Source organism: Phyllostomus hastatus, unplaced genomic scaffold (genome assembly GCF_019186645.2).
Source record: "Phyllostomus hastatus isolate PE091 unplaced genomic scaffold, TTU_PhHast_1.1 phas_scaffold_114, whole genome shotgun sequence".
Taxonomy (NCBI): Eukaryota; Metazoa; Chordata; class Mammalia; order Chiroptera; family Phyllostomidae; genus Phyllostomus; species Phyllostomus hastatus.
Window position 1 is genome coordinate 6,554,722 of NW_025334006.1, and position 23,539 is coordinate 6,578,260.

At 42.3% G+C, this 23,539-nt stretch overlaps 1 protein-coding gene and 1 pseudogene across 1 annotated transcript in view; one reads left to right on the forward strand and one right to left on the reverse strand.

Moving 5' to 3' along the window:
- EXOC4 (exocyst complex component 4) overlaps nucleotides 1-23,539 on the reverse strand; it is a 674,858-nt gene that overhangs the window by 634,473 nt on the left and 16,846 nt on the right. The window contains exons 2-3 of the mRNA XM_045855728.1: nucleotides 17,541-17,730; nucleotides 7,439-7,633 (exon numbers count right to left, since the gene is read on the reverse strand). Coding sequence (XP_045711684.1) covers nucleotides 7,439-7,633; nucleotides 17,541-17,730 — 385 coding nt within the window. The remainder of the gene's footprint in view (nucleotides 1-7,438; nucleotides 7,634-17,540; nucleotides 17,731-23,539) is intronic.
- On the forward strand, nucleotides 8,543-9,145 carry LOC123829681 (annotated as a pseudogene).

The window sequence follows — 23,539 nt, forward strand, 5'->3', positions numbered from 1 at the left end:
TACCCGCCAGAGATTTCAATGTAATCAGTCTAGGCTGTGACCTGGACTTACAAATTCTTTTTTTTTTTGTTTGCTTTTTTTTCAACCATGCAATATTACATTAGTTTCAGGTATACAACATAGTGGTTAGACATTTACTTACCTAACGAAGTGATCACCCCAATGGGTCTAGTGCCCACCTGACACCGTACAGAGTGATTACAACCTTACTGACCATATTCTCTGTACTGTACTTCACCTCCCCATGACTTTAAGGATTCCCTATGTGCAGAGTTTGGGAAACACTGCCCTACAGCCAAGTAAACCGATTTAAAATTTCTAAACTTACGAGGTTTAGCGCAATAAAACAGAACTTCTCGCTGCTTTGAAACAAAACAGGCAGGTGAGCGAACACAATAAAAGGGAAGGGCGCTAACTCAGTACCTCGCTGCCTATCAAGCAGGGCGGCTTTCAGGAAACCCAGGCTTCACAAACAAACCCAACTAAAAGGGCACTGAGCCCCAAGAAAAACGGTTGCTACAAAGCCCTGTACTTTTTTTTATATTCTAGGAGAAAAATCAAGCTGCCACACTAAGGTACTCAATTTTGGACACAAAACCAAGGTTACCTAGTTAATAACTTTATTTTTAGGTTTTCCTAAATCTTTTTTTTAAGGTTTTATTTATTTATTGTTAGAGAGGAGGGAAGGAGAAAGAGAGGGAGAGAAACATCAGTATGTGAGAGAAACATCGATTGGTTGTCTCTCGAGCACCCCCAACTGGGAACCTGGCCCACAACCCAGGCATGTGCCCTGCCTGGGAATCAAACCGATGACCTTTCGGTTCTCAGGCCGGTGCTCAATCAACTGAGCCACACCAGCCAGGGAAGCTTTTCCTAAATCTTTTTGAAAAGATAAGAGGTAGGTATTTGAGGGAATAAAGAGGTCCCAAATGTACTGAGAAGCAGCTACAGCTGACCACCGTTCCATACTTCCACCCCCAGGAAGTATGGTCCCCTGTCTTGTTTTACACCGAGAGGAGACACGCTGTTTATCTGTCCAACATCTGTCTCCTCCTACTAGCACGCGAGCCCCTTCAAGGTTAAGACCACCTTCACAGATACATACGTTCCGACAACACAAGCGAGCGACAGTGACATCATCGCATTCATTTGTCTGTCTGTCAGAGTTTGTGTCATATTCTTTCTGGTAAGTGATTAGTGTAGAACACTGGCACCAGTCTCTCAGGTCAATATTCTACACCAGGAACAGATGGGCTCTAATGGTGGCTATTTCATTATTGATCACTGATATATTTATCATGTTGTAAAGAAATCCATACAGAATATTAAAACATTTTTGCAGAGTCACTGAGTTCAATAAGCTCATTAGAATGTTCCAGCTCCTGCTGTTTACAGAGCTTTCATCTCAATACCTCCCAGAGTCAAGATGAGAAAAAACGGTCCTGTGAGACCTCGAAAACTTTCAAGTTGGATGAAAGGGATGGGCCTTTTGGTCCCTTTTTTCTTACTTGTACATTAATCATTTGATAGCGGGTGCATGAGCACCCCTTCCCTGACCTTAGCACGAGAAAAGAATTAGGCTGTTTGCTAGTGACAAAGCTTTACTGGCACCAGCAGGCGCAACCTCACTGAAGCAGTGACAGAACGAGTAGTTTAACACCAGCCGCTCGAACACTGAAATCTACATTTGTGGTGAGCACCTCCCAGCAGTGAACTGGCTTCTACCCGAGTACGACACTCAGCAGAGTAACATTTAATACTCAGAGATTTCACAACTGATTTTGGACAGTTTACCAACAAATGACACTGCTTATAGTTAGTCCACAGGTACCCTACGAACATACACTTGATGTAGGCTGAACAGGTTAACAACTGATGACACAGAACCTGAATTCGTCCATGTCAAATCCCACAACTAAGGCGTAGTGCTTCGGGGTCTTGATCGCCCACTAGCCCATGTGCTAGAGGGCACAACACTAGTTTTCTGAGAAGAATCCTGTCTATCCGTCCGCCATAATTCCTTTGACAAAATAAAATGCGGAACCATCTTTCATTCAGACAGAGGTCCACGTTAAGCAAAAAAGAAAAGGAATCAAAAATGCTCAACTTGCAGGCCACATTTCAACACTTTGACCAGCTCAAAACAAGTCCGCCTCAGAACAGGTTTGGGGATTACCCCTGGGAATCATCACCACATGCTTTCCTACAGTACCAGTAAAAGCAATCAGTCAATTACAAATAACACTTCTAAGCACTTATACTGTGCCTGCTTTACATGTATAGCTTAGTATCTCGTAATCCTTCCACCACCCGTGGGGTATGTATTATCCTCAACTCTAACTTTCAGCAAGTTCAGATTAAATAACTAGTCAGTAAAAGTCAAAGCTGGATTTCGGCACAGGCCCCTCTGACCCACACCAGTGCTGACAGGCACAGCCTGGAATGGCGTCCAACAACTGCGGAGACTCTTATGAGCTAAATATATTATGAATATACTTATTTTCATTAAAGAGACCCAGAAACCTATGCGATTAAGTAGCTGCCTCGCTCTCTTTGTCCCCCAGCTGTGGCACATTCTCACAGTGTAAGGGAAACAGTTCCACCACACCATTCTCTCAGCAAAGCACTCTGGGGTCCTCTGGGAGGAAGGCTGGTACATACACATACATTATTGTTATTATAATTATCATAATAATTCTTATCTGACTATATGGCTATGGATTCTTTTTTAAAAGGCAAATAATAAAAAGACAAAATGATTAAGAGACATTCAAAATCTCTCCACTCTCTGAAAGATTTAGAAACAGAAAAAATTATTTTAGTCACAAGTCTGTGACTGTCAGCTAAAGTGCCTCCAAACTACTCACACTGGTCTGGTTCCCACTGCTTGAACGCAATTATGAATTGACTTCTATGCGCTGATCAATCAGAACTTGTGTAAGTGATTTTTCAAAGCTCATCTATGCAATTTCAGTTTGGTTCAGACTTCTGCGCAAATTTCCCTTACAAAAAGTTCATAAAAATATTAACTCCCATGGAATACCTCCCTGGTTAGCTCATGCCACCGGGAAGACGCTGCTATTCTTATATTACTAATTCTGCACAGAATTAATCAGTCATTATACATTAGAACCGGCAGCTGGAGTGTTTTGAGTGATAATGAAACCTGTAACAAGGCATCTTCAGCCGTCTTTTCAAGACAATAAGGGAATTAAAATTTCAATTTAAATGCAGAGGTTTGAAACACGCTTCACTGCCAAAATTACTTCAATTAATGTGAGTGGAATACAAAGGACAGACTGCAGAAATGTGATGCAGCAACCAGAAATTATGTCATTAATGTGCCTGCATCAGCCCAGCACAATGCCTGCAAAGGTCTAATTTAAACCGCACGTATCACAGAGCTACAGGCGACCATATAAATCAAGTCTCTGATTTCAACGTGACGCGCACAGGCCCCTTGTTGGATCACTCTGAGCTTTTTGTAAGGTAACAGCAGCTGTTTACCTTGAAGAAGGAAACAAAAGGCAGTGCCTATTTGCAGACATTGCCAGTCGTGACAATTTAATTATTTTACGCAATCCTCAGGTTATCATATCAAAAGGAGAGAGAAATATCCCATCTAGAAGCCAGGCCTACAGCTATGAGAGCAGTCTAATGGTGAGGCAGGAACTGCAGGAGCTGACAGAGCCAGGGGTCACCGCTGATTTATTTACTCTGGATTTATTAACCTGAGTAGGGATTAAATTACTGGGCATCTGCACCTGCCTGGGAATAAAAATGCAAAATCTTATGTTAAACAAATCCAAGGAAATCAGAGGGTTTTGAAAGACTAGGCTATTGTCTTCACTTTCCTCTGATGTCTTTTAGCAAAGATTTCCATTTGGACCCTTCAGATGCCTTAAGTGGATTTTACTTCTAATATCGCATAACCATGGGAAAAGGAAATGTGATTATTTTTTCATATGAAGTCCACTGAAAGAGCACTTACAGACTGTGCTATTCACTCCTATAAACAAAAGGATAAGCCAACGCCCCATCTCATGCAAAGCAACGACCTCATCTGGAAAATGGAAATGGTATCAGAAACCTATTTCTCATAGTGTTGTTGAAAGAATTAAATGGTTAACAAATGTAACACACTTAAAATGGTACCAGCATGTAGCAAGTATTCAATATATAATGTTATTATTTTTATTGTAAAAAAAAATTAGAAACTACAGAACTATTAAAAAGCAAACAAAAAAAGGGAGAAAAATCAGACGAGAGCTCCAGAGAGAGAATGAAATGCCTTTTTCTGTTTAGTGATATAAAACTCTTCACACAGTTGCCCATCTGACTAATGATCTGTGAACTCTGACTATATGACTATGCTAAGTACAGGGCAGACAAAAATAAATAAGATATAGCCCCTGCCCTCAATGACCTACCATGCAAACAAAAACAGTTATATTGCAAAGAAATACATACAGCTTATGAAAACAAAGAACAGCATCTACTCACATTAAGTATTCTTACCACAATAAAATTGATACATAATTTTATGAAATGAGAAGTATCTAATTACCTGGGACATTCAGAGATGATGAACTCTGAGCCAAGTCTTCAAGAATAAATCATCATTTTCCAGGCAGACAGGATTGGGATTAGTTTCAGGGAAATATACGATCAATTTAAAAAAGAAAAATCTATAGCATGCCTATACAGCAACAAATAACTAGAAATTGTAGTTAATACTAAGCCACTGTTTTCACCAATAAAAATATGATGCTTAGAAATAAAACAAAATATAATGTAATAGAGTATCTCTAAGGAATGCATTACTAAATGTTATTATAAAGAACATATATGAAGACTTCAGTAAATGAGAGATATATCCTATTCCTTGAAAGGCTTGTATTACAAAGATGAAATTCTCTTAAGTTTAATCCCATCACACTTTCTGTGAAACTGGACAAGCTGATACTAGAATTCGTGTGGAAGAGTAAAGGGCCAAGAACAGCGCAGGCAATTGTGACTAGAAAGGTGAGGGAATGTTTTCACCTGCTATCAAGATAAATTACTAAAATTACAGTAATTAAAACAGCATGGTTTTGGTACAGCACATGCAGAAAAGACCAACTGAACAAAACAGAAAGCTAGGAAACACCTACGCACATGTAAACCCTGGGATGTGACCAAGGAGGTACTAACGCAGCAGGAAACGGATTCCGTAAACAGCCTGAGCCGAGCGGCTATGTACACAGAAGATAACATTAGATCCCCAGTTCATTCAACATATGGAAACAGATTCCAAACGGATTAAAGAGGTTGTAGGAGACTCTCATTATGACACTGGGATAGAAAAAAATCCTTAAAATAAAAGTCGCAACAACAACAAAAAAAATGTTATTGTGCTATATGTTAAAACTTCTTTATAACAAAAGGCACCATAAACAGAGTAAAAAAGATATACCACCAACTGCGAGAAGGATTTATTTACAAACCATCCAACAGACAAAGGATTAGTATCCAGTCTATATAAAGAACTACAAATAACAAAAAGGAACTTCTGAGAAGTCTCTCTCATACATTCACCCTTTTCTGAAGGTAACTGTTCTTCCTTCCCACCTCCTAACCACACAGTTTTGGGTGGAACTGACAGTTTCAGTGCTCAAAATGGCCCAATCTAGATCCTACCCCCTATTTCTAAATTAGAAAAACAGAGTATTTTCCTCCACAAAGCTGAACAGCTGCGGGCTACAGCCGACATTCTCTCCAAATACCCAAGCCCCACCCAGAGCGGAAGAACATCTACAGCAGAACAGTGGAGACACACAAAAGAACAGAGAGGTGGCACTCTACATGCATGCCTGTCCTCTGCTCAGACTGGTTACATCAGGAGAGCAATTCTTTCACCTAAGTTAGCTAGAGCTGAATTTCTGCAACTTGCAACCAAGAATTTCAAGACATGTATAATGAGATTCTTAAGAGAATAGGTGGGGCGGGGTGGGGGGGGGAGACTATTCACTATTGATTAGTTCTTAAGCAAATAAATTAGCCCTTAAGGAATAAAAGCATACAACCAAAATCTGAGATCCTAAAAGAATATAATTAACACAGAAATAAATTCTTAAACCTATTTTTAATATGCAGTACTTACTTAAAAGCAGGCCCCCTACCAAAAATAGTGATTCAAATGGACATACATATGCTAAATATATTATATACACCTATCTCTTCTGATTGCTAAATCTTGATAATTTAGCACATACACGCATCCTAATGCAAAAACCAAGAGTAAAGCTGAAAGGTGACTTTTTTGTTGTTGTCGGACACCCTATAGTCATGATTAAGTAGGATGTCACTATGAACAAGACTGACAACAGCCAATTCTTTTGCCACTCCCAGGAGCAGACCTAACTACTGACCTCCTTCCACTGTGGGAATTGACTCTTCAAGCCGATCACACAGCCAGGTTTAGAACAGAACATCAGGGTACGTCTCACCTCTAGGTTACCTAATTTCCTTAAAAGATTCTTGTGAAAGGCTGACAGCAAAATTCTTCTTAAAACTCTGAATGAATGAGAACTCCTTAGAGCATTTAACCCGTTTCTCCCACCAACTCCTCTCACTGATTTTTCCAGGGTTACAGCCAACCCCACTTGGTGAAACAAAGGTAAGGGACTTTCACCTATTGTGGAAAAGAAAACCCAAGCACAGTGTATCTACTACGGAGAGCTGCTGTCGCCCCCAGACAGGCCTGAATGAGGCAGAAGTGGGGCATCTGCGTAGAGTGGGGAGGCAGGCAGAGCAGCCCTCCCGAGGACCACAGGCCCTGGGAAACCGAGAGCTGTTAGACAGCAAGCTGTGTATTTTCATTTTTTATTCATTTCCTTGATGCTCAGCCACATGCGCCCACCAGTTGCCAGCCTCTCTGAATTTTCATTTCTAACTCAAAAAGTGGCAGAATGGGCTAAGATAGAGAGAAGCTAAAGGCAGGCTGTGAAGTAATTCTTGCTTGACAAAGTTACTTCCAAAATTATTTTCTTTCTTATCAATGTAAAGGAAAAAATAAACCCCTAACGTAAAAGTTCTTTCACAGAATTTGTGGAACATCGAGTTTATAAATCTCCTCAAGTTCTCTTTCATGAAGATTTCATTTTTTAAAACAGGATTCGTTAAACATCTTCCGCTGAAGCTATTACTATCCCAACGTGATTAAAGTGCTGATTTCTTACCATTATATTTCTTATCATTGTTCCAAAGGCAGACAATACATAAATAATAATTGCCTACCATTTCAAACACTGGGATTAGGAAGAGAACCAGCCAGGCTTCACCTGCAAACCCCACAAGGGCAGTCTGTAATGTGCTACATGAATTACACGACTCAGAACCAAAGGGAGTGCTACGCTGCCACAGCAGTCATGGCCATCAGCGCGGGCTCTTCCCTTACCAGCATGTCAGTGGCACTGAGATAGTGCTTGCTGGCCATGCACTGCTCCAGCTTTTGAGGCACTTGCTTAATGTTCTCAATTTCATCCAGCAGGTTCAGGACGTGCTTGTGCTCAATCCCTTCAATCCACAATTTCCGAAGCTCATCCCGTTTGCAGTGCAACAGCATCTTGCATGAAAGCAGGTTTTCTTTGACCTAGAATGAAACAGATGCAGTCTCGGGTCAGTCCAAAGTCTTGCCAGCCAAAACCCATACCTGGTTAGGGTTCTTCAGTGGCACTCCTGCAAGTAACAGTTCCTCATTCACACCTACACTTACTCCCCTTGGTCAGTCCACTTGCAAACTTCTAATTCTGATTCCGACACTGACTCACTTGGGTACATCTCCGCCTCTCTCTGTATTTTGTCTCCTACAAAATGGGAAAATTACTCCTAATCTACCTTTGAGTGCACCTAGAAAAAAATTCCTTAGGATGTAAAGCATACACTTTGTTTACAGTTTCGGTTTTGGTTTGAGGTGAGATTTATGTGTGAAGACATCTCCAGTATACCATCCAATGAGTTTCAGCAAATGCACACACCTGTATAATCCAAACCTCTAATGTAACGGTCATTGCCATCACCCTAGAAAGTCTACAATGCTTTTGATAATTGAAAATCTGTCTTCTACAAGATTTGGTGGGGTGTTGCACATAATGACACTATACTTCCAATAATTATTTCAAAACTTTTCCAAGAAACATGGAAAAATACCAAGATAGAACACTAACATTAGAAGGTTTCTTGAGAGAGCACCTCACCTATTCCCACAACTTTAGGACAATACCTAAATCATACGTTTATGAAACTCTCCAATGTAAATTTTTTTAAAAATGCCCTGAATAAGGACATTTGTAATCTCTGAGAAAACATTTTGGGGCTCAAAGATCCCTTTGAAAATCTGTTGAAGATGACCTAATTGCCTGTATTAGGGTCATCTGCAGTCCCACCAAGAAGAGAAAACAGAGAAGAGGGAATAGCAAATGAGAGAGGGCAACAAAACTCTGCTAGCTGGCAAGAGCATGGATGGTGGCTATGTCCTTCAGCAAGGCACGGAGGCTTCATCACTATGCAAAGCAGAGACCTCTTCCCGGGAATGAACATAGAGCTGATCCCTCCATGTGTGATGGCATGAAAAGAACCTCTGTGTGAAGGATCTCCAGCAAACTGGAAAAGAGAAGTTGCCATAGATTACAAGGTCCTGACACAATTCTATGTGTACCTGTGTTGTCCAGGATTTCGAGCTTCAGTACTTCAAGTGTCAGACCCAACTGATGATGAACAAGTAGCCGCACAGATGCCAACCATTTATTATGAATTCCCCAATGGCTACACCTGTGATTCTGGAGCAGAACGGCTGAAGGTTCCTGAAGAATTTTTTGACCCTTCCAATGGAAAGGGAGATCAGGAAATACCATGCTGGGAGTCGGTCACTTTTCACCACAAGTGATGGGACGTGCAATACTGATACCAGGTCTCTACGGCAGTGACACAGGCGGGAAGAAACACTATAGTACAGAGCTTTGCTGACAGGCTGAATGAAGAACTCTCTCAGAAAACTCCCCCAAGTATGTGGTTGAAACTGACTGCAAATAACACAACAGTGGAATAGAGGTTTGGTTCATGGATTGGTGGCTCCATTCTAGCTTCTCTGGGCGCCTGTCCCTGAGACTCTGGGGGAGGAGGGAAGCAGTGTCAAGGAAAGGAAATGCCCTTGAAAAGCGTTCCCTCCCCCCCACCTTCCCATCACTTTACGTTTCATAGCTTCAGTACACTCAGGAAAAGAATGGCCATCTTTTGTAGAATGTTTATATATTTTTGCATTTTTTCAATTTCCACTTCAATTTCTTAAGGCTTTAACTGGCTCTAGAAATTAAAATTAGGCTGCACTGTCCTTGAAATGTACTTACTCTTATTACAGACATTCTATAATTTTACATAAATGTCTATTTCCTCTAAATAGTTTGCTTTCAGTCAAATGCTTTCAAATTCTGTTAACTGCTTTTTATTGATGAATGAAACTTATTGCCTATGCTTTATACCTTAGGCATGCAAAATTAAATAAAAATGACCGTATTTTTCAGACCATAAGACACGCCTAGGTTTTAGAGGCGGGAAATAGGGAAAAAAAAATTGAAGCAAAAAATGTGGTAAAATATTTAATAACATAAATATGATAACACTTCACCAATGTCAATGTAAACAGAACTCAACAGCAGCACTAACAACCATTATTCCTCCCAAATTTGGGCAGGGGGGTGGGGTGGGGGCGAGTGTGTCTTAATAGTCCAAAAAATATGGTAGTAGCCATTCCAGAAAAAAGAGTTAGCCAAGGAAAGCCTGTAATATGGAAAGATAGGACTCAAAACAAACAAAAAGAAAAAAAGTCCTGGGAGGATGAGGGGAACAATGCAGGAAACAGTGTATAAAAAAATTATAATAATTAAAATCCTTAGGAAAAATAGAAAGATATTACATCAAAGAATAGAGAATGAAAAACAACTCTTCAAACTTAAAAATACGATAGAAAAAGACACAATACAAAGATTAAAAGAAATCCTTGAATATCAAAAGAGTAAAAATAAAAAAAAAAGATATAGGTGAAGAGAAGATTAGGAAAATGAGAAGACTGATCTAAAAAGTCCAATAGTTGCCAAATAGGAGTTCCAGGGATGGAAAAATGAAAAAAAAAATGAAGTGGAGAAAAATCCCAATAAAATAATAAATGAGAAAAAGAATGAGTTTTCAGATTGGAAAGGCACACCGAGTGCTCAAGACAATGCAGTGAAAACAAGACCCAAGCCAGGGCACGCTATTCTGACGTCTAAGAGCACAAGGATAAAAGGACAACCTTGTAAAAGCTTCCAACAGGCAGGGAGGGGGCAGGGAAAGAGGACCGTTCACATGACTGGGAATCGGAGTGCTTAGCAGACATGCACGCTCTCAAAACAATAGACCTTATATACACTGCCTCTCCCCAAGCTGCTGAAGGATGTGCTCCGTCAACACAAGAGAAAAACAGAAGAAACCTGAGATCCAGGGAAGGGAGATGGGGGTGAGCCAATGCAGGCGAAAGGCAACAAGATTATTCAACCACTGACTCCAAGAAAAACAACAACAAAATTGCACGAACAAAAATAGCATGCTGGGTAGCCTGGATATAAACATTTATGTAGCTATAACAGAGTAGACACTATTTAACCAAAAACAAGGATACAACCATATAGAGAGGATGAGGAAAGAAGATGCGGAGGCGTAGGGGAAAGAGTTGGAGGGGGACTGTATTCCCATCTTCCATAGCTGGAAGTTCGTATGCAATGTCTAAAACAGAAAAATCAAGAAAAATAGCAGGACCATATTACCGGTACTTAGAAACATAGAAAGATCTGGAAAAAAAAAAAAACAACCAAAAGTCCATGCATCTGTAGTGCTGGAATCAGGACTAGGGTAGGATGAGGTAGGAGTGCTGGGTTTTATCCATTTGTGATTTTATTTGATTTTTGAGGCCATTCCCAGATATTTTTGTAGTTCTTGGTCTCAGAGTTAAGAACTCTGGCTATTAAAGCCATTGTGTTTGAAATCTTAGTTAAAATCTATTATAATTTGATTTCTGATATTCTACTCATATCACCTTCGTTCTATAAATCTCAGCTTTTTCCTCTGTGTGTAACTGTTACTATGGAAACAGTTAAAAGTAAAGTTTATGTCACACAACGCCCAACTACTAGGCTCTTGATCAAGAGAAACTTACAGGGTGTCAATAAATCTTGGCAAACTCCTTTCTGATTGGAAAAAGACCATTGCAGCATTTCACACTAGGATATACACAATGTAATCAGCTCGCTTCTTTAGCGCACTACAGGAAGGAAAACGGAAAAGGAAAGCAGCATTGGGGGAGGGGGACAGATGGCATCAGGCTGTATGGAAAATGAACATCACCAAAATCACTCCCTAAACTGAGCTCGTTAACCAAAGCTGCAAACATAAGAAACTGTAAGAACTTAGATACTAAACCACCCTGAGGCTTCAGGTTTTTTATTACAAAGTCAGTTATGAAGAAGTGTTATCTTAAAACTTGGGGAATGGGGGCAATACCAGTCAGCAATAAAAGGGAAGAAACATGAAGAATCTCAAAAAATTCATGCCAAGCAAAGGAAGCTAGGTGCAAACGGATACATACTCTATGGACTTCTAGAAAGGCAGAAATAATTTACAGCGATCTTTTCAAATCAGCAGGTGCTTCAACAGCATGGGGGTGTACTGGTGGTACTGACTGCAAAGAGGCACGAGGGGACCAGAGTCACGGTAACACACTCACAGGTGTATAAGCTTGCCAAAATGCACTGAACTGTCCTCTAAAAATATTGCTTTTCGGCTCTGACCAGCGTGGCTCAGTTGGTTGGGAGACGTCCCGCAAAGCAAAAGGCCGCCGGCTGGATTCCTGGTAGGGCACATGCCCAGGCTGCAGGCCGGGGCACAGGCGAGAGGCAGCCCATCATCAATGTTTCTCGCTCCCATATTGATGTTTCTCTCCCTTTCTTTCTCCCTCCCTCCCTCTCTCTGCAAGAATAAGTAAAATCTTTAATATATATATATATATATAGAATATGAATTATAGCTCAATAAATATGACTTTTGTAAACAGCGAGGGGAGGAACAGGGCTATGTCCGTCAATGAATAACAACAGCTAAATGCGAGAAAGGTAACAAATGATACATTTATCTCAAATGCGTGTTTCACGTTTATGAATGTGGTGTCAGCATTTTAATTTCAATCTACTTATCAGGACAATTAAAATTTAAAAATTATGCTATTTTGCTTCCTCCTTAAGTAAATCCATGAAGAGCCACACTGTTTGAATCATGACATCAAAACCCAAGTACAGAAACCCCTCTGCAAACACAAGTTCCTCTGCTTCCTAAGAATTCAAGTAACTTCACAATTGCTCCTGATCACCTTCCTGTTCAGCAAGAGCAAGAATTTCAGTTCTCATAGGCAAGAACCACAAGTCATTGTAACTAGAGACTATGAGAGAAACAGAAAAGGAGGAAACCAGGGCGCAGGAGGCAACTGTGAGTGGGTACGGGAGATGACACAGACGGCAGAGCAACTGAGGCTCTGGCAGCAAGGAGGGGAGTGCACCGGGCCTCGGGGTAACACGGGTGGCAACTGTGAGGGGAGCAACAGAGACATCTGTGAGAGGCACTGATGGGTGCAGGCACCGGGGAGGTGGTGAAAAGCCATAACTTTTAAGACCTAAAGTCAGAAAAGCAGTGAATATGGACCAGGAATAATGGGGGAGACGCCTTTGCTTGTGCATATTATCTACAGTCAGTACAACAGACGTGCAAGCACCTCCCTGAAAATGGAAACTGGGAACCCCTGCAAGCTCCCCATGTATCTGGGATGGTGAATGAAAATTAAAATAACAAACTATTCTAAAAGCACAAAATACGATATTTTCTTTTTTTATAGTAAAAAAAAATTTGTATTTTCATGGGTATTTCCCTGATGTGTCAACCCATTTTTTTTTCCAGAATCTTACAGAAAGTACACAGAAAGAATGAACTTCAGAAACACTATTCACTGTTTTCTTTAAAAACCCTTTATAACTATGGACAATTTTTAAATTACTCCCAAACTTATTCCAATGCTTTCGCTCCCTTAGATTTTTTTAGCTCCCACTCTAGGTCTTCAGCTCTCTGAGAGGCTGCACTCCACCCTTTCCAAGGGCAATACCCAGCTTCTGAGTGGCAGAGCCTCTCAGACACGACACACGGACACTGCTCAGCTTAGCGGAAATGCTATGTCCCAGGGCTTTGACGGCACTGACGCACTGCAGGCTGCTGCCTCGATCTTAAACTGCGAGGTCGCGTTACTGCCCGCTTGTCCATTTCTAGACTTTTTTCCCTTTCTCATACAAGCAGCTAGGACTTTCCACCTTATATTTAGGGTGGTAAATAACTTTTCACCATGTTGTTCTACTGTGACTTTTTAAGCATTAATTGAAGTTATTCCTCAGGCTAATTCTACCTTTCAAGGTATACTTTCATATAAAAGTCACAAAATTATTTCAGTTAAATGTCAGTGAACAACCGTTGCATTACTCGATGATTAAGTCCTAACGACTCACTTGAATAACCTTGTATACTTATTTCCAATTACAGGCCAGAAAAATGAGTTAAGAGCTTGATCTAGCACCAACGAGGCATCCAAACTTGGGGTGAAACGTGAAGCACCCGTGCACACGTCACTGTGTTCCCATCAGCCGACCCACCCCTACGAAAGGCGTCAGATGCCCCGCTGAGTATCTTTAAAGGAATCTGACATCATCTCATCTGCCTGTACAACTCGGAGGAAACACCCAAATACCAACAAACATCGCCCACAGTCTGAGTCCTCAGTCTGAATCTACCATATCCATCCATGTTGCTGGGGCTGCTACAATGGTCACCGAAAGAGAAACTGGCAGAACCTATGGACGCTGAAGTTTTCTAATATAATAACATTGCATTTGAGCACTTTTACGATATATTCCACGGTAATAGGAGTGCCAAGTATTTTGCTTAGTATCTACCTTACTTGACCTGATCAGTTATACATGGGATTTTATTTGCAATTTTTTTTAATCTAGAAAAAAATCTAAAAGGACCTGACGTAAAAATAAACTGGACCATCCAGGAAGATGATCAACTCTGTTACCTCAAGTTATCCTCCTGGATGTAGATTCCACCAACGTAACATAAACCCGTACATGAAACTACTGTCAAAATGGGAAACATGGACAGTTCCGTGTCCTCCAGCTTTTAACGGTAACAAGGCACGAATACGAACACCTTCACCTGCCTGGGTTCCCACTAACGTTCAGTCTCAGCATAAGAGCTGCAGTGGCCTTTTTAAAATACTTGTCACATCATGTCATCTCTACACTGAACAACATACTCGGAGTTAAAACCAACGTCCTCGTGGTGATCAAGACCCCGCACGACCTGGCCCACCCCACCACAACTCCCACCAGCTGTCCTCTCTCTGCAGCCCCGCTGGCCTCCTTGCTGCTTCCCCAAAATTCCAGTCATGTTCCTGCTTTGGGGAACTTTTGCATCTGCTCTTCCCTCCTGCTGAGATGCCTTCCTGACTCTCCTGCGTCCTCCATGTGCTGGCTCACATGCAACCCCAGGGAAGCCTTCTCCCACCAACCTGTTTAAAACAGCAATTCCCTCTACTCCCTTTCTTGCCTTTTTTTTTCTTTTTTTTTTTTTTTGGCACATCGCTTCTTAACATCTGTAATAGCATACTTTACTTATTAATGTATGACTTCCCCCCTGACTAGAATGCAAACACCAGGAGAGATGGGAACTTTTGTTTTATTCACTTCTATACCCCAGAGCCTAGAGTAATGCTTAGCACAAAACAGACACTTAATACAGAGACTAAATCAATGTTGTTAAATATCATGTCTGTTTCTTGGTCTGTCCCCTCCTGTTAGCACTGGGGAGCTCCATGAGGACAGAGCTGGTGCTTTCCACAGTGACAGCCCCCAGTCTGAAACAGAACCAGGCATGTAGCTGGCACTCTGCAGATATTTACTGAACCCTCATTACATTCTTTTGGCAGAAAACAGGAAAATAAATTTCTACCCATATGTACATATTCTCAACATCTTACTTGGTTCTGAAAAAATGCTACTCTAGTGATTACCGAATCATTTCCATTTCTACTTTGAAAATACACATACATATATGCTGTATATAACCCAAAGTGCAATTAAAAAACGAAAATGATGGGAAGATTGGCAAGGACACATCAGTGTTTTTGAGGTGATAAGAAATGGCCTTTCAAAGTACAAAACTGTCAAATTATACAATGAAAATAAATTCACTTTAATTTTTCTTCTCCCACATATTAATTATTAAAGGCTTTTTTGAAAAGGGTTTTGGCCATTTCTTTCTCTTCCCAGCATTAAAGCTAATTCATAACACAGAATTATGTAACTTTTTTCTTGAAAACTGATATACATAAACACAAAGTTCTCTGCTTTGGTTTCCTTTTGCTCAAAACTCCACCACACTTAAAAATGAGGATGCCAAAAAACTGTGGCCACTAAAACAAATGTGAAATAACCGAGGTAAGACTCTCCTTTTCAATACCAGCAAACAGTCTTTGGGCAAAGATGCTCTCAACTCAGAGCAGTAAGGAGTCAGGCAGAAACCTCCCTCTGAGGTTAGGACGAAGTCCCTTCGGTCAGGGAAGCTAATCTGAAAACACAAATACCAAAAGGTCCTCCGCGCTCACTGCGATCACCCAAGGCGAAGCCAGAAGGTCAGCAGCTCTATACACTCATTTTCTGACCCCTCTGGGCTTAGTCCATTGGGTCAAAATGGACTACAGTTTACTTTAAATTTAGAGCAAATGATCTATAATTTTACCCAGTTTCACAGATAAATCCATAGGATGAGCTCACCACTTGTAAAGGTCAAGAATCAGAGCATTCCTGTCGAAAATGCCCAGTTAATTTTAAAATATAAAGGGGTCAGCACACTGTTTCGGAAAAGGTCCAGAGCTTACTGATGCAGCGACTGTAATTTTGGAGGCTGAAGCGATCAGCAGCTGTCTTAGAAGAGTAACTTGCGTAGCTGCTTACAAAACCATGATGCTACAAGGTCTAGAAGATAGGAAAGAAAACAAGTGAGACTGCCGCGGGCAGGTGTTACTGAGCAGGCAGAGTCCAGGGGCCCCCCCACCAACCAGATGGCACGGGACAGTGCATTTCAAGTGGTACCCGCCGCCCTCCGCCCACGGAGACGCTTCACAGGCAGCCGCCGACTGCCACGGACGGGACCGGGCTTGAGCCCCAGACCACTCAACACTCACGGAAAGCACTGCCTCCCTTCCTCTTCGGTATGTTGGGGTTCTGCCAAATACCTGATTTTAATAGAAGGGGGATGGGGAAGGTTATTGCTTTAAAAATGTCTGAAAACCAGCAGCAAGGACTTTAGAGTCAGGGAGGCCAGAGTTAAAATTCTAGATTTGTTGAATTAGGAATAGACATAACCACGCCTGGCAAGGAATTGTGCTCATAAGTGGAAGGAATTATCATCCATCAATGAGTAGCACTAAGAGGTATGAAAAGAGTGACCCTCGAAATCCATACCCAAGAACCACATAACTACAATGTGACAGTACGCAGCGTTTATTTCTCAGTGTATCCCTCGTCCTTCAGACACTCAACACATGGTTCCCCCGGAACCCCCACGAGCTTCTCATGCAGCCACCACCAAAGGAAGGAGGTGAGAAGGAGAGGTGGAGGAAGGAAGAAAGAGGGCAGAAGAGGGGAGAGAAAACAAGGGGAGGAAACAGAAGGGAGAAAAAAAATGAAAGAAACAGAAAAGAAACAACTCCAAAACATGAAAAGATAATCATAAAATGAAAATTAATACATGCTTATCACTCTTAAGAATTATATTCAAGAATTCTGGTATCTATAAATATTTCATTTTATGGATAAATAACTGATCAGATAGATTTTCTTCACAAAAATTACAAAAAATGTGCAATGCCTGCAGTGAAATCACAACCAACTTCAAATGAGGCGGCATACTCAAAGGTCAAATTTCAGAAAACAAAAATATTTTTCAACTGCTACAGCAACACACACACACACACATACATGCAGAGATAAAGCACGATATGAGCACGTTAAATACATCTGACACAGCATGGCGGGGGCCTCACATAGCACGAGGACCTGCACTCTTAGAACGGCTCTCCCCTTTGGGTAGGAGTCCCTTCCATCTTCCCCAAGTTGTGGCCATCACCTGTGTCATGTCACAGTGGGAGGTGATGGCAGGAGCCAAGGATAAGACATGCAAGGAAGCAGCAGCAAACCCCGGATGCCCTCTGTGATGCTCAGGCTTTCCAGCGAGCGTCCCCATCTCCTGACTCCTGAAAGCACCCTCAGGCATCGCTCAGTAGGGTCCTGGGCCGCTGCACAGCGCCTGTCCCCCAGCGGTACCACCCAGGCGAACAGGAGGGTGTGCGAGCAACTGAAGAAAGGAGGCTTTACCTGCTTTATTTTATTTCGGGAGTTGGTGATGCGCTCCGTGATGCTCTGGTACGTGCGAATAGCTGTCGTCAATTCTGTGTAGTGCTGCACAATCAGTTCATCTAGGTCACGGTCGCACTTCTCATAGGCCTCTTCCAGGCGTCCCTTCTCATTTTCTCTGTCTTCGACATCATCACTGGTAGACAGAGTCCTACCAGATAAAGACAGAGAATATCTCAAACTGAGTCAAACTTAAAGCAAAAGAGAAAAAAGTACGGCACAGGGAATACAGTGAGTAATGTTGTAATGACTACGTATGGTGCCAGTGGGTACCAAAAACATCAGGGGGAACACTTCGTAAAGTATATGGTTGTCTAACCACTGTGATGTACACCCGAATCCAATACAAAGTAATGCTGAATGTAAACTGTCACTGAAAAAAATAGAAAGGGACAAGGCCAGGTATAGTATGCTGGCCCCTTCATCCCACTAACTAGGAACACAATGTACTAACAGAAAATAATAAAAGCACCTTCCCAGGAAACCCCAATGCCCCATCTAAATGCATTTCTTGGGTGCCTACGCAAGGAGCCTCCCTTCACTTTTTCCTTGGTACGCCCGTTTCAATCGGACAACAGGCAGCATGCACGCTGCTAGAGTCTGGGCAGGTCTTGATCTGTTTGAATGAATCCTGGAAATTCCATTCCCCTTACCAGCCTGGCCAACAAGACTAAGGACTTCCAGGCGCAGTTTCCTTATAGGCAAGAGTAACAGGGAGCAGGCCCCTTTTCCCAACACTGACTACTGCTACACAAAGTGGAGACACTCAACAGCTCAGCCATCTCACAACCATGGGAGCGGAAGCTAAGAGAAATGCCAAGCGACTGCTGTGATGGCATTTGGCCACCGAAGCAGCCGACCCTGCGGCTGCCTTACCTCAGGACTTCTCATCAGGGGGAGATGGTCAATATCCATTGTTTAGGTCACTTGCAGTTGGTTGTCTTTTACGTACAGCTGAAAGTGTGCTAACTGATGAAAGTCACTCACACACTGAGGGGCCCCCTTCCAAACAGCTACTGAAATGACCTTGATTTGGTACAGAGCCCCTGGTGGCCTGGCAACAAGGCCATGTGGATTCTAAAACCTGTTACAACAGCCATAATGCCAATAATATGGGCTATACTACAAGGCATTCCCTGCATTTACTATTCTTCCAACGGCACTAACAAGATTGATATGAATCAACAATAACCAGGGACTGAGATAGATACACTTATTAAAAATCTTTCAATAACTTAGTTTGATACATTGGCCACAGATCTGTTTCCTACATTATTTTTCTTGGATAATTTTTTTTAATTTAGTGTTATAATCAGGAACAAAGAAACCTTTTTCTCTTATCTGTTGGCTGTGGTAATTTAGAGTTTCATTAAATTCCCTCAGATTTGTCAGTTTATACATTCAGCATAATTTATTTCATTTATCTTTTTTCATTTAGGGAGGGAGTATTTTAGGCTCTCAATGATGGATGCAATCAATTATAAGTCCATCATTAGAACCGCTTTCAGAGATGGTCTGTCAGCGAATCAATCACCTGTCCACTCCTAGATATTTGCAAGCAAAATCCTGTACAACAGGCTTCTCAAAACTGTCATTTAGACCAACGATCTTAATTCATGAGCCACATAATGTATAAAACTTCTTTTGCAATTTAGAGGGAGATTCGGTAGGCCAGTCTTCGACGTCAATCTAACCTCCTAAAAGAATGTTGCAAATGTGTTACGGATGCCAAGAGAGCTGATCCAGCATGACACTGGGAAGGGGGTGGGGGGCGGGGAGAGAATGTCAGGAAGGAAGAAGGCAATGCCTCTAAGGAACATGGGGCACACCCAGGAAATCAACACATGGAGAACCCTGACATCTGAAGGCAGGCCTTCCCCGTGTCAGACACCGCGTCCTCCCCTGCCAACTGGCTAAGTGCTACTCTAGACCTCCTCCAAGGTACTTTCAGGTAGAGAACACCACGCACGTGTTTGACTAATCAAGTAAATCAGAGTGGAGAATTTAGGGAGAATTTGGTTTCAAAGATAGACCTACCAATATTATTTGCAACATTTGGGTACAGAGTAGCTAAGTATATCTTCCTGTTGTTTCTATGATATACAACTTTGCTCTTTAAATCTGAAACCTTCCAAGCTGTTAATCCAAAGTAAAGCACAATCAGAAAATGCCTCCAATTTATCAGCCGCCTCAAAGGGAAGAGTTCCTAGATAATTAACTCTATTATTTCCCTTTGTAACAGCAGACAGCCGCAGAACATTCCGAGCTGCACTGGACCAGTCTGCCATCTTTATAATGCGTCCCATGATCTCCTCCCACCGTTTGTGGATGGGAGGAAGCACAGCAGACTGATCCAGTGTAGCTCTTTCCATTTCCCGTCATTGACACTTCACATTGTTTACAGTAAGGAGCAGCGTCACCACCAAGGAAAATGTCAGGCCCTGAGAGGACATCTTCCTGGGCATCGGCTGTCACAGTAACACATCACTACAGCGTTAGGAGTTATTTAGGCAAGAGAAAAGGTTAGTAAAATGAAGACTGAAAATTGAGCCTATGGGGGGTTTATCTATTTTCATTTTTAGAGAAAATATTTATATAAGGAAAACAGCCTGCGCCAGTGTTGCCCCACATTTGAAGGTCATCCTCTTGATGTAAACTAGGCTGAATTACAATTTTCCTTTAGTAAAAAACACTTAGATTAGAGAACTCTGAGAGTACAGCCATTAAAGTTTTGTTCTCTCTTTTTAATTAAAGGAAAGGAAGGCAGCAAGGATAGACGGTAGTAATGGCTGCTGACGCTCAGAGAGGCTCACCAGCTGCCAGGGACCAGCTGCGCTGCAGGCGTGACGTGACGGAGTGCAGGTGTGTTAAATTCCCGCAACACCCCTGTGGGGTGGGGCCCACTTCCACACCCCTCCTCTTTTTACAGATGCAGGGGTCTGAAGAGGTTACTTTGCCCCACCTCACACAGGAGGGGAAGGGACAGTACTGGGATTCAAAGCCCAGGCAGGTCTGTTTTCAGATCATCCTCCTAAATGCTCCAGAGTCACGGGCTCTGGAGTGGAGCTGCCTGCGATAGAGCCACGGTTTCCTGCCCCTAAGGCCTCAGTCATGGCATCTCATTTTGCTCGTCTCTACAATGGGGATAGTAAGTACACCTTCCTTACAGGGTTGCTGGTTAGACTTAAACAAGATCAAATGAGGCCTGGCACATCATTAACACCCAACAACTGCCGGCAGTTGCTGCTAGCGGCCACAGCCGGAGTAGCAGTAGCACTGGGAGTGGCAGGAGAAGCAGTAAAGGCAGTAGCATTTTTCCAGGATGCATCGAAAAGGACATCCTCTGGAGGCAGGGGGTCGAATTTCACGATCCCCAACCACTAGATCATTTGGCACTGGGCTTGAGCTAGATCGCTCTCTCACTTTACTCCTCCTCAATGTCAAGAACTGTAATGAGTTTGGGGCTTGTATCCTATTTACAAGCTACCAAATTAGCCTGCCACAGCTTTATGGGTGCTGGTGGAGGACACAACTCCTGGGGCAGAGACTGAGGACTTTATTACCCACAGCACAGCAAGTGGCATGGGCACCAGCATGTCTGTTCTGTGTCCTTTCCCTGGGGTCCCTTGGAGATTCAGCACATGGGCCCAACTGGGTGCCTGCCCACACAGCGCATTACTGAAGAGAACCCTGAGCTTAGAAACCCGAATCTTTTATACTGGGCAGTAAACATGGCTGCCCTCTGCTCCAGAGGGAGAGATTCTATCTTTCAAAGATGCTTGCTAGCAAACATCCCGACGAGAGAGTCTAAAACAAAAGGCACTCTGTGCTCTTGCTCAAAAGCACTCCAAAAACGCAACTCTCCCACGGAGAACTGTCTCCCGAAATGAAACCAAATCCGTTGGGCTTCCCCAAGGAAAGCACGGTGTCAAGTAAACACAAATTCATTCCCAACCAGTTTTCATTTAGGCAAAGTAAGGCCAGAAATTGAATGTCTCACACAAGGACTACCTGCAGCATGAATGAGTGATAGACCGAAAAAACAGACTGATTCCAGGGAGAAAGTTCCCAAGCATTCTACCAACACCCAGCAAACTTCAGTGGGAAATCATCTTACTCTGAGCCAGTCACTTGGTCTGAACTGGCAGCAGGGTAGAAGAGAATACCTGTCCCGTAGGTCACCCCGCCGGCCAGGTCAGGACCCTCTCCGCAGCCTGCTACGCCTCCATGCAATGGAGAACTCACTAGCTCGTAAAGTGATTCACTGCAATTTTGAACAGCTCCCCTTATTACAAAGCCATTCATTACAATAAAATAATAAAATAAAATAAAATAAGCCTCTTTATGTCTACCCATTGATCCCAGTCCACCTTTCCCAGGCACACAAAATAACTGTTCCCTCTTCCCTAAAGTTTCTCTTTAAATGGTAAAGGACTCCCCACACTTCTTTCTTCCTCAGGTTAAATGCCTCCAACTTCCTCAACTGTTTCTCCCACAACATGGAAGCCCAGACTCCTGCTTGCTTTCCTCCGGGGTCCCCTCAAAAGCAGCTAACATTCACTTAGAATTTGCTCTGTGCCCAGCATTAATCTAAGTGGTTGGCACAAAATAATCCATTTATTCCTAACAACAATTATGAGGTAGGTGCCATTACTGCTGCTCTGTTAGCCATGAAGAGGCCGACCTGGGTTCTCCAAGCACAGACCTTCTAAGTGGCAGTGGGGCCTCAAACCTGGGCAGCCTGGTTCATAAAGCCTCGCTGCCCTGCCTCTCAGGAAGAGGTACTCAGGGCTGAACACGCCATACTCTTAATATGCTATGACCAGTCCAAACAGGAAGAGATTTCACAGCCCATAAAATGGGCACTAGCCCAAAGCAACATTGTACTTTTTTTTAGTCCAAAAATTAACCAAGATCCCTTTGATGTTAAGTCCTAACAAGCAGCAGCTCTCACTGATCCTCTACTTGGAAAATTTTAAAACTAAGTGCAGAAATTTACTTGCGTTCCTGTATCCTACATGCAGGGAAGGGAAGGTGAAAGTGAGGCAAGGAGTATAAATCGAATGTCTATTACACACCAGGCAACTCGGTGGTTATTTTGCACACCTAATCCAAGGCAATTCTCAAAACAGGCTGGTGAGATAGTATCACCACCCCTTTTACGGATAAGGAATCAGAGGGACAGAGGGGTAAAGTAACTCTCACACATGCACACAGTTAACAATATCAGAATCGGCATTAAAACCAAGTATATTTGACTCCACAGCCCATGCCTTTTCCACTATACATGCTACAAAATCCTACTTTTCCTACCTCCAGCTCCTGAGCTGCAGGACTATGCCATAATCAAGCTACAGCTCACATGGAGGGAAAAGAGCTGATAGCTACAGATGTACAAAGAGCACTAAGCAGCATTTTTAATAGTAACATTGAATCTGGACAACATGATTTTAAAAAGCACGAGCTAAGACATGCGCAGATGACAAATGGTTTAGAGTTGCCACCCCAAGATGCATTCAAGTTACAAAATCATTCTTCAGATATTTTTTCCCATTCCTATCTCAAAACCATTATGATTTACCACTTTGCCAAGTTCATGAAGGAACATAAAAGTGTAAACTAGATTTCTGTTAAGTTCTACACAAAGATGTTTCTGGACCACTAAGAACTTTTTTTTACTATGACAGCTCTGGCATTCTGCATGATGAATTAAATGCATCTCTCGCCATGACTAATTAACCCCTCAGGAAGATGTTTATTTACCTGATGGGCTAAAAGGACCATGATACATATGTTCAGCCACTGTTAACAGAACCTACTAGGATGTTACATGGTTCTAGTGAATTCAGTCATCAGCTCCAAGCAAGCCCTAGAAACAAGCAAAACCCGGCACAAATAAGTGCAGCTCTAAAACCAAATTGGTCAGTTTCCTTTTTTTACGTGAGCTTCTGTATTTTAGG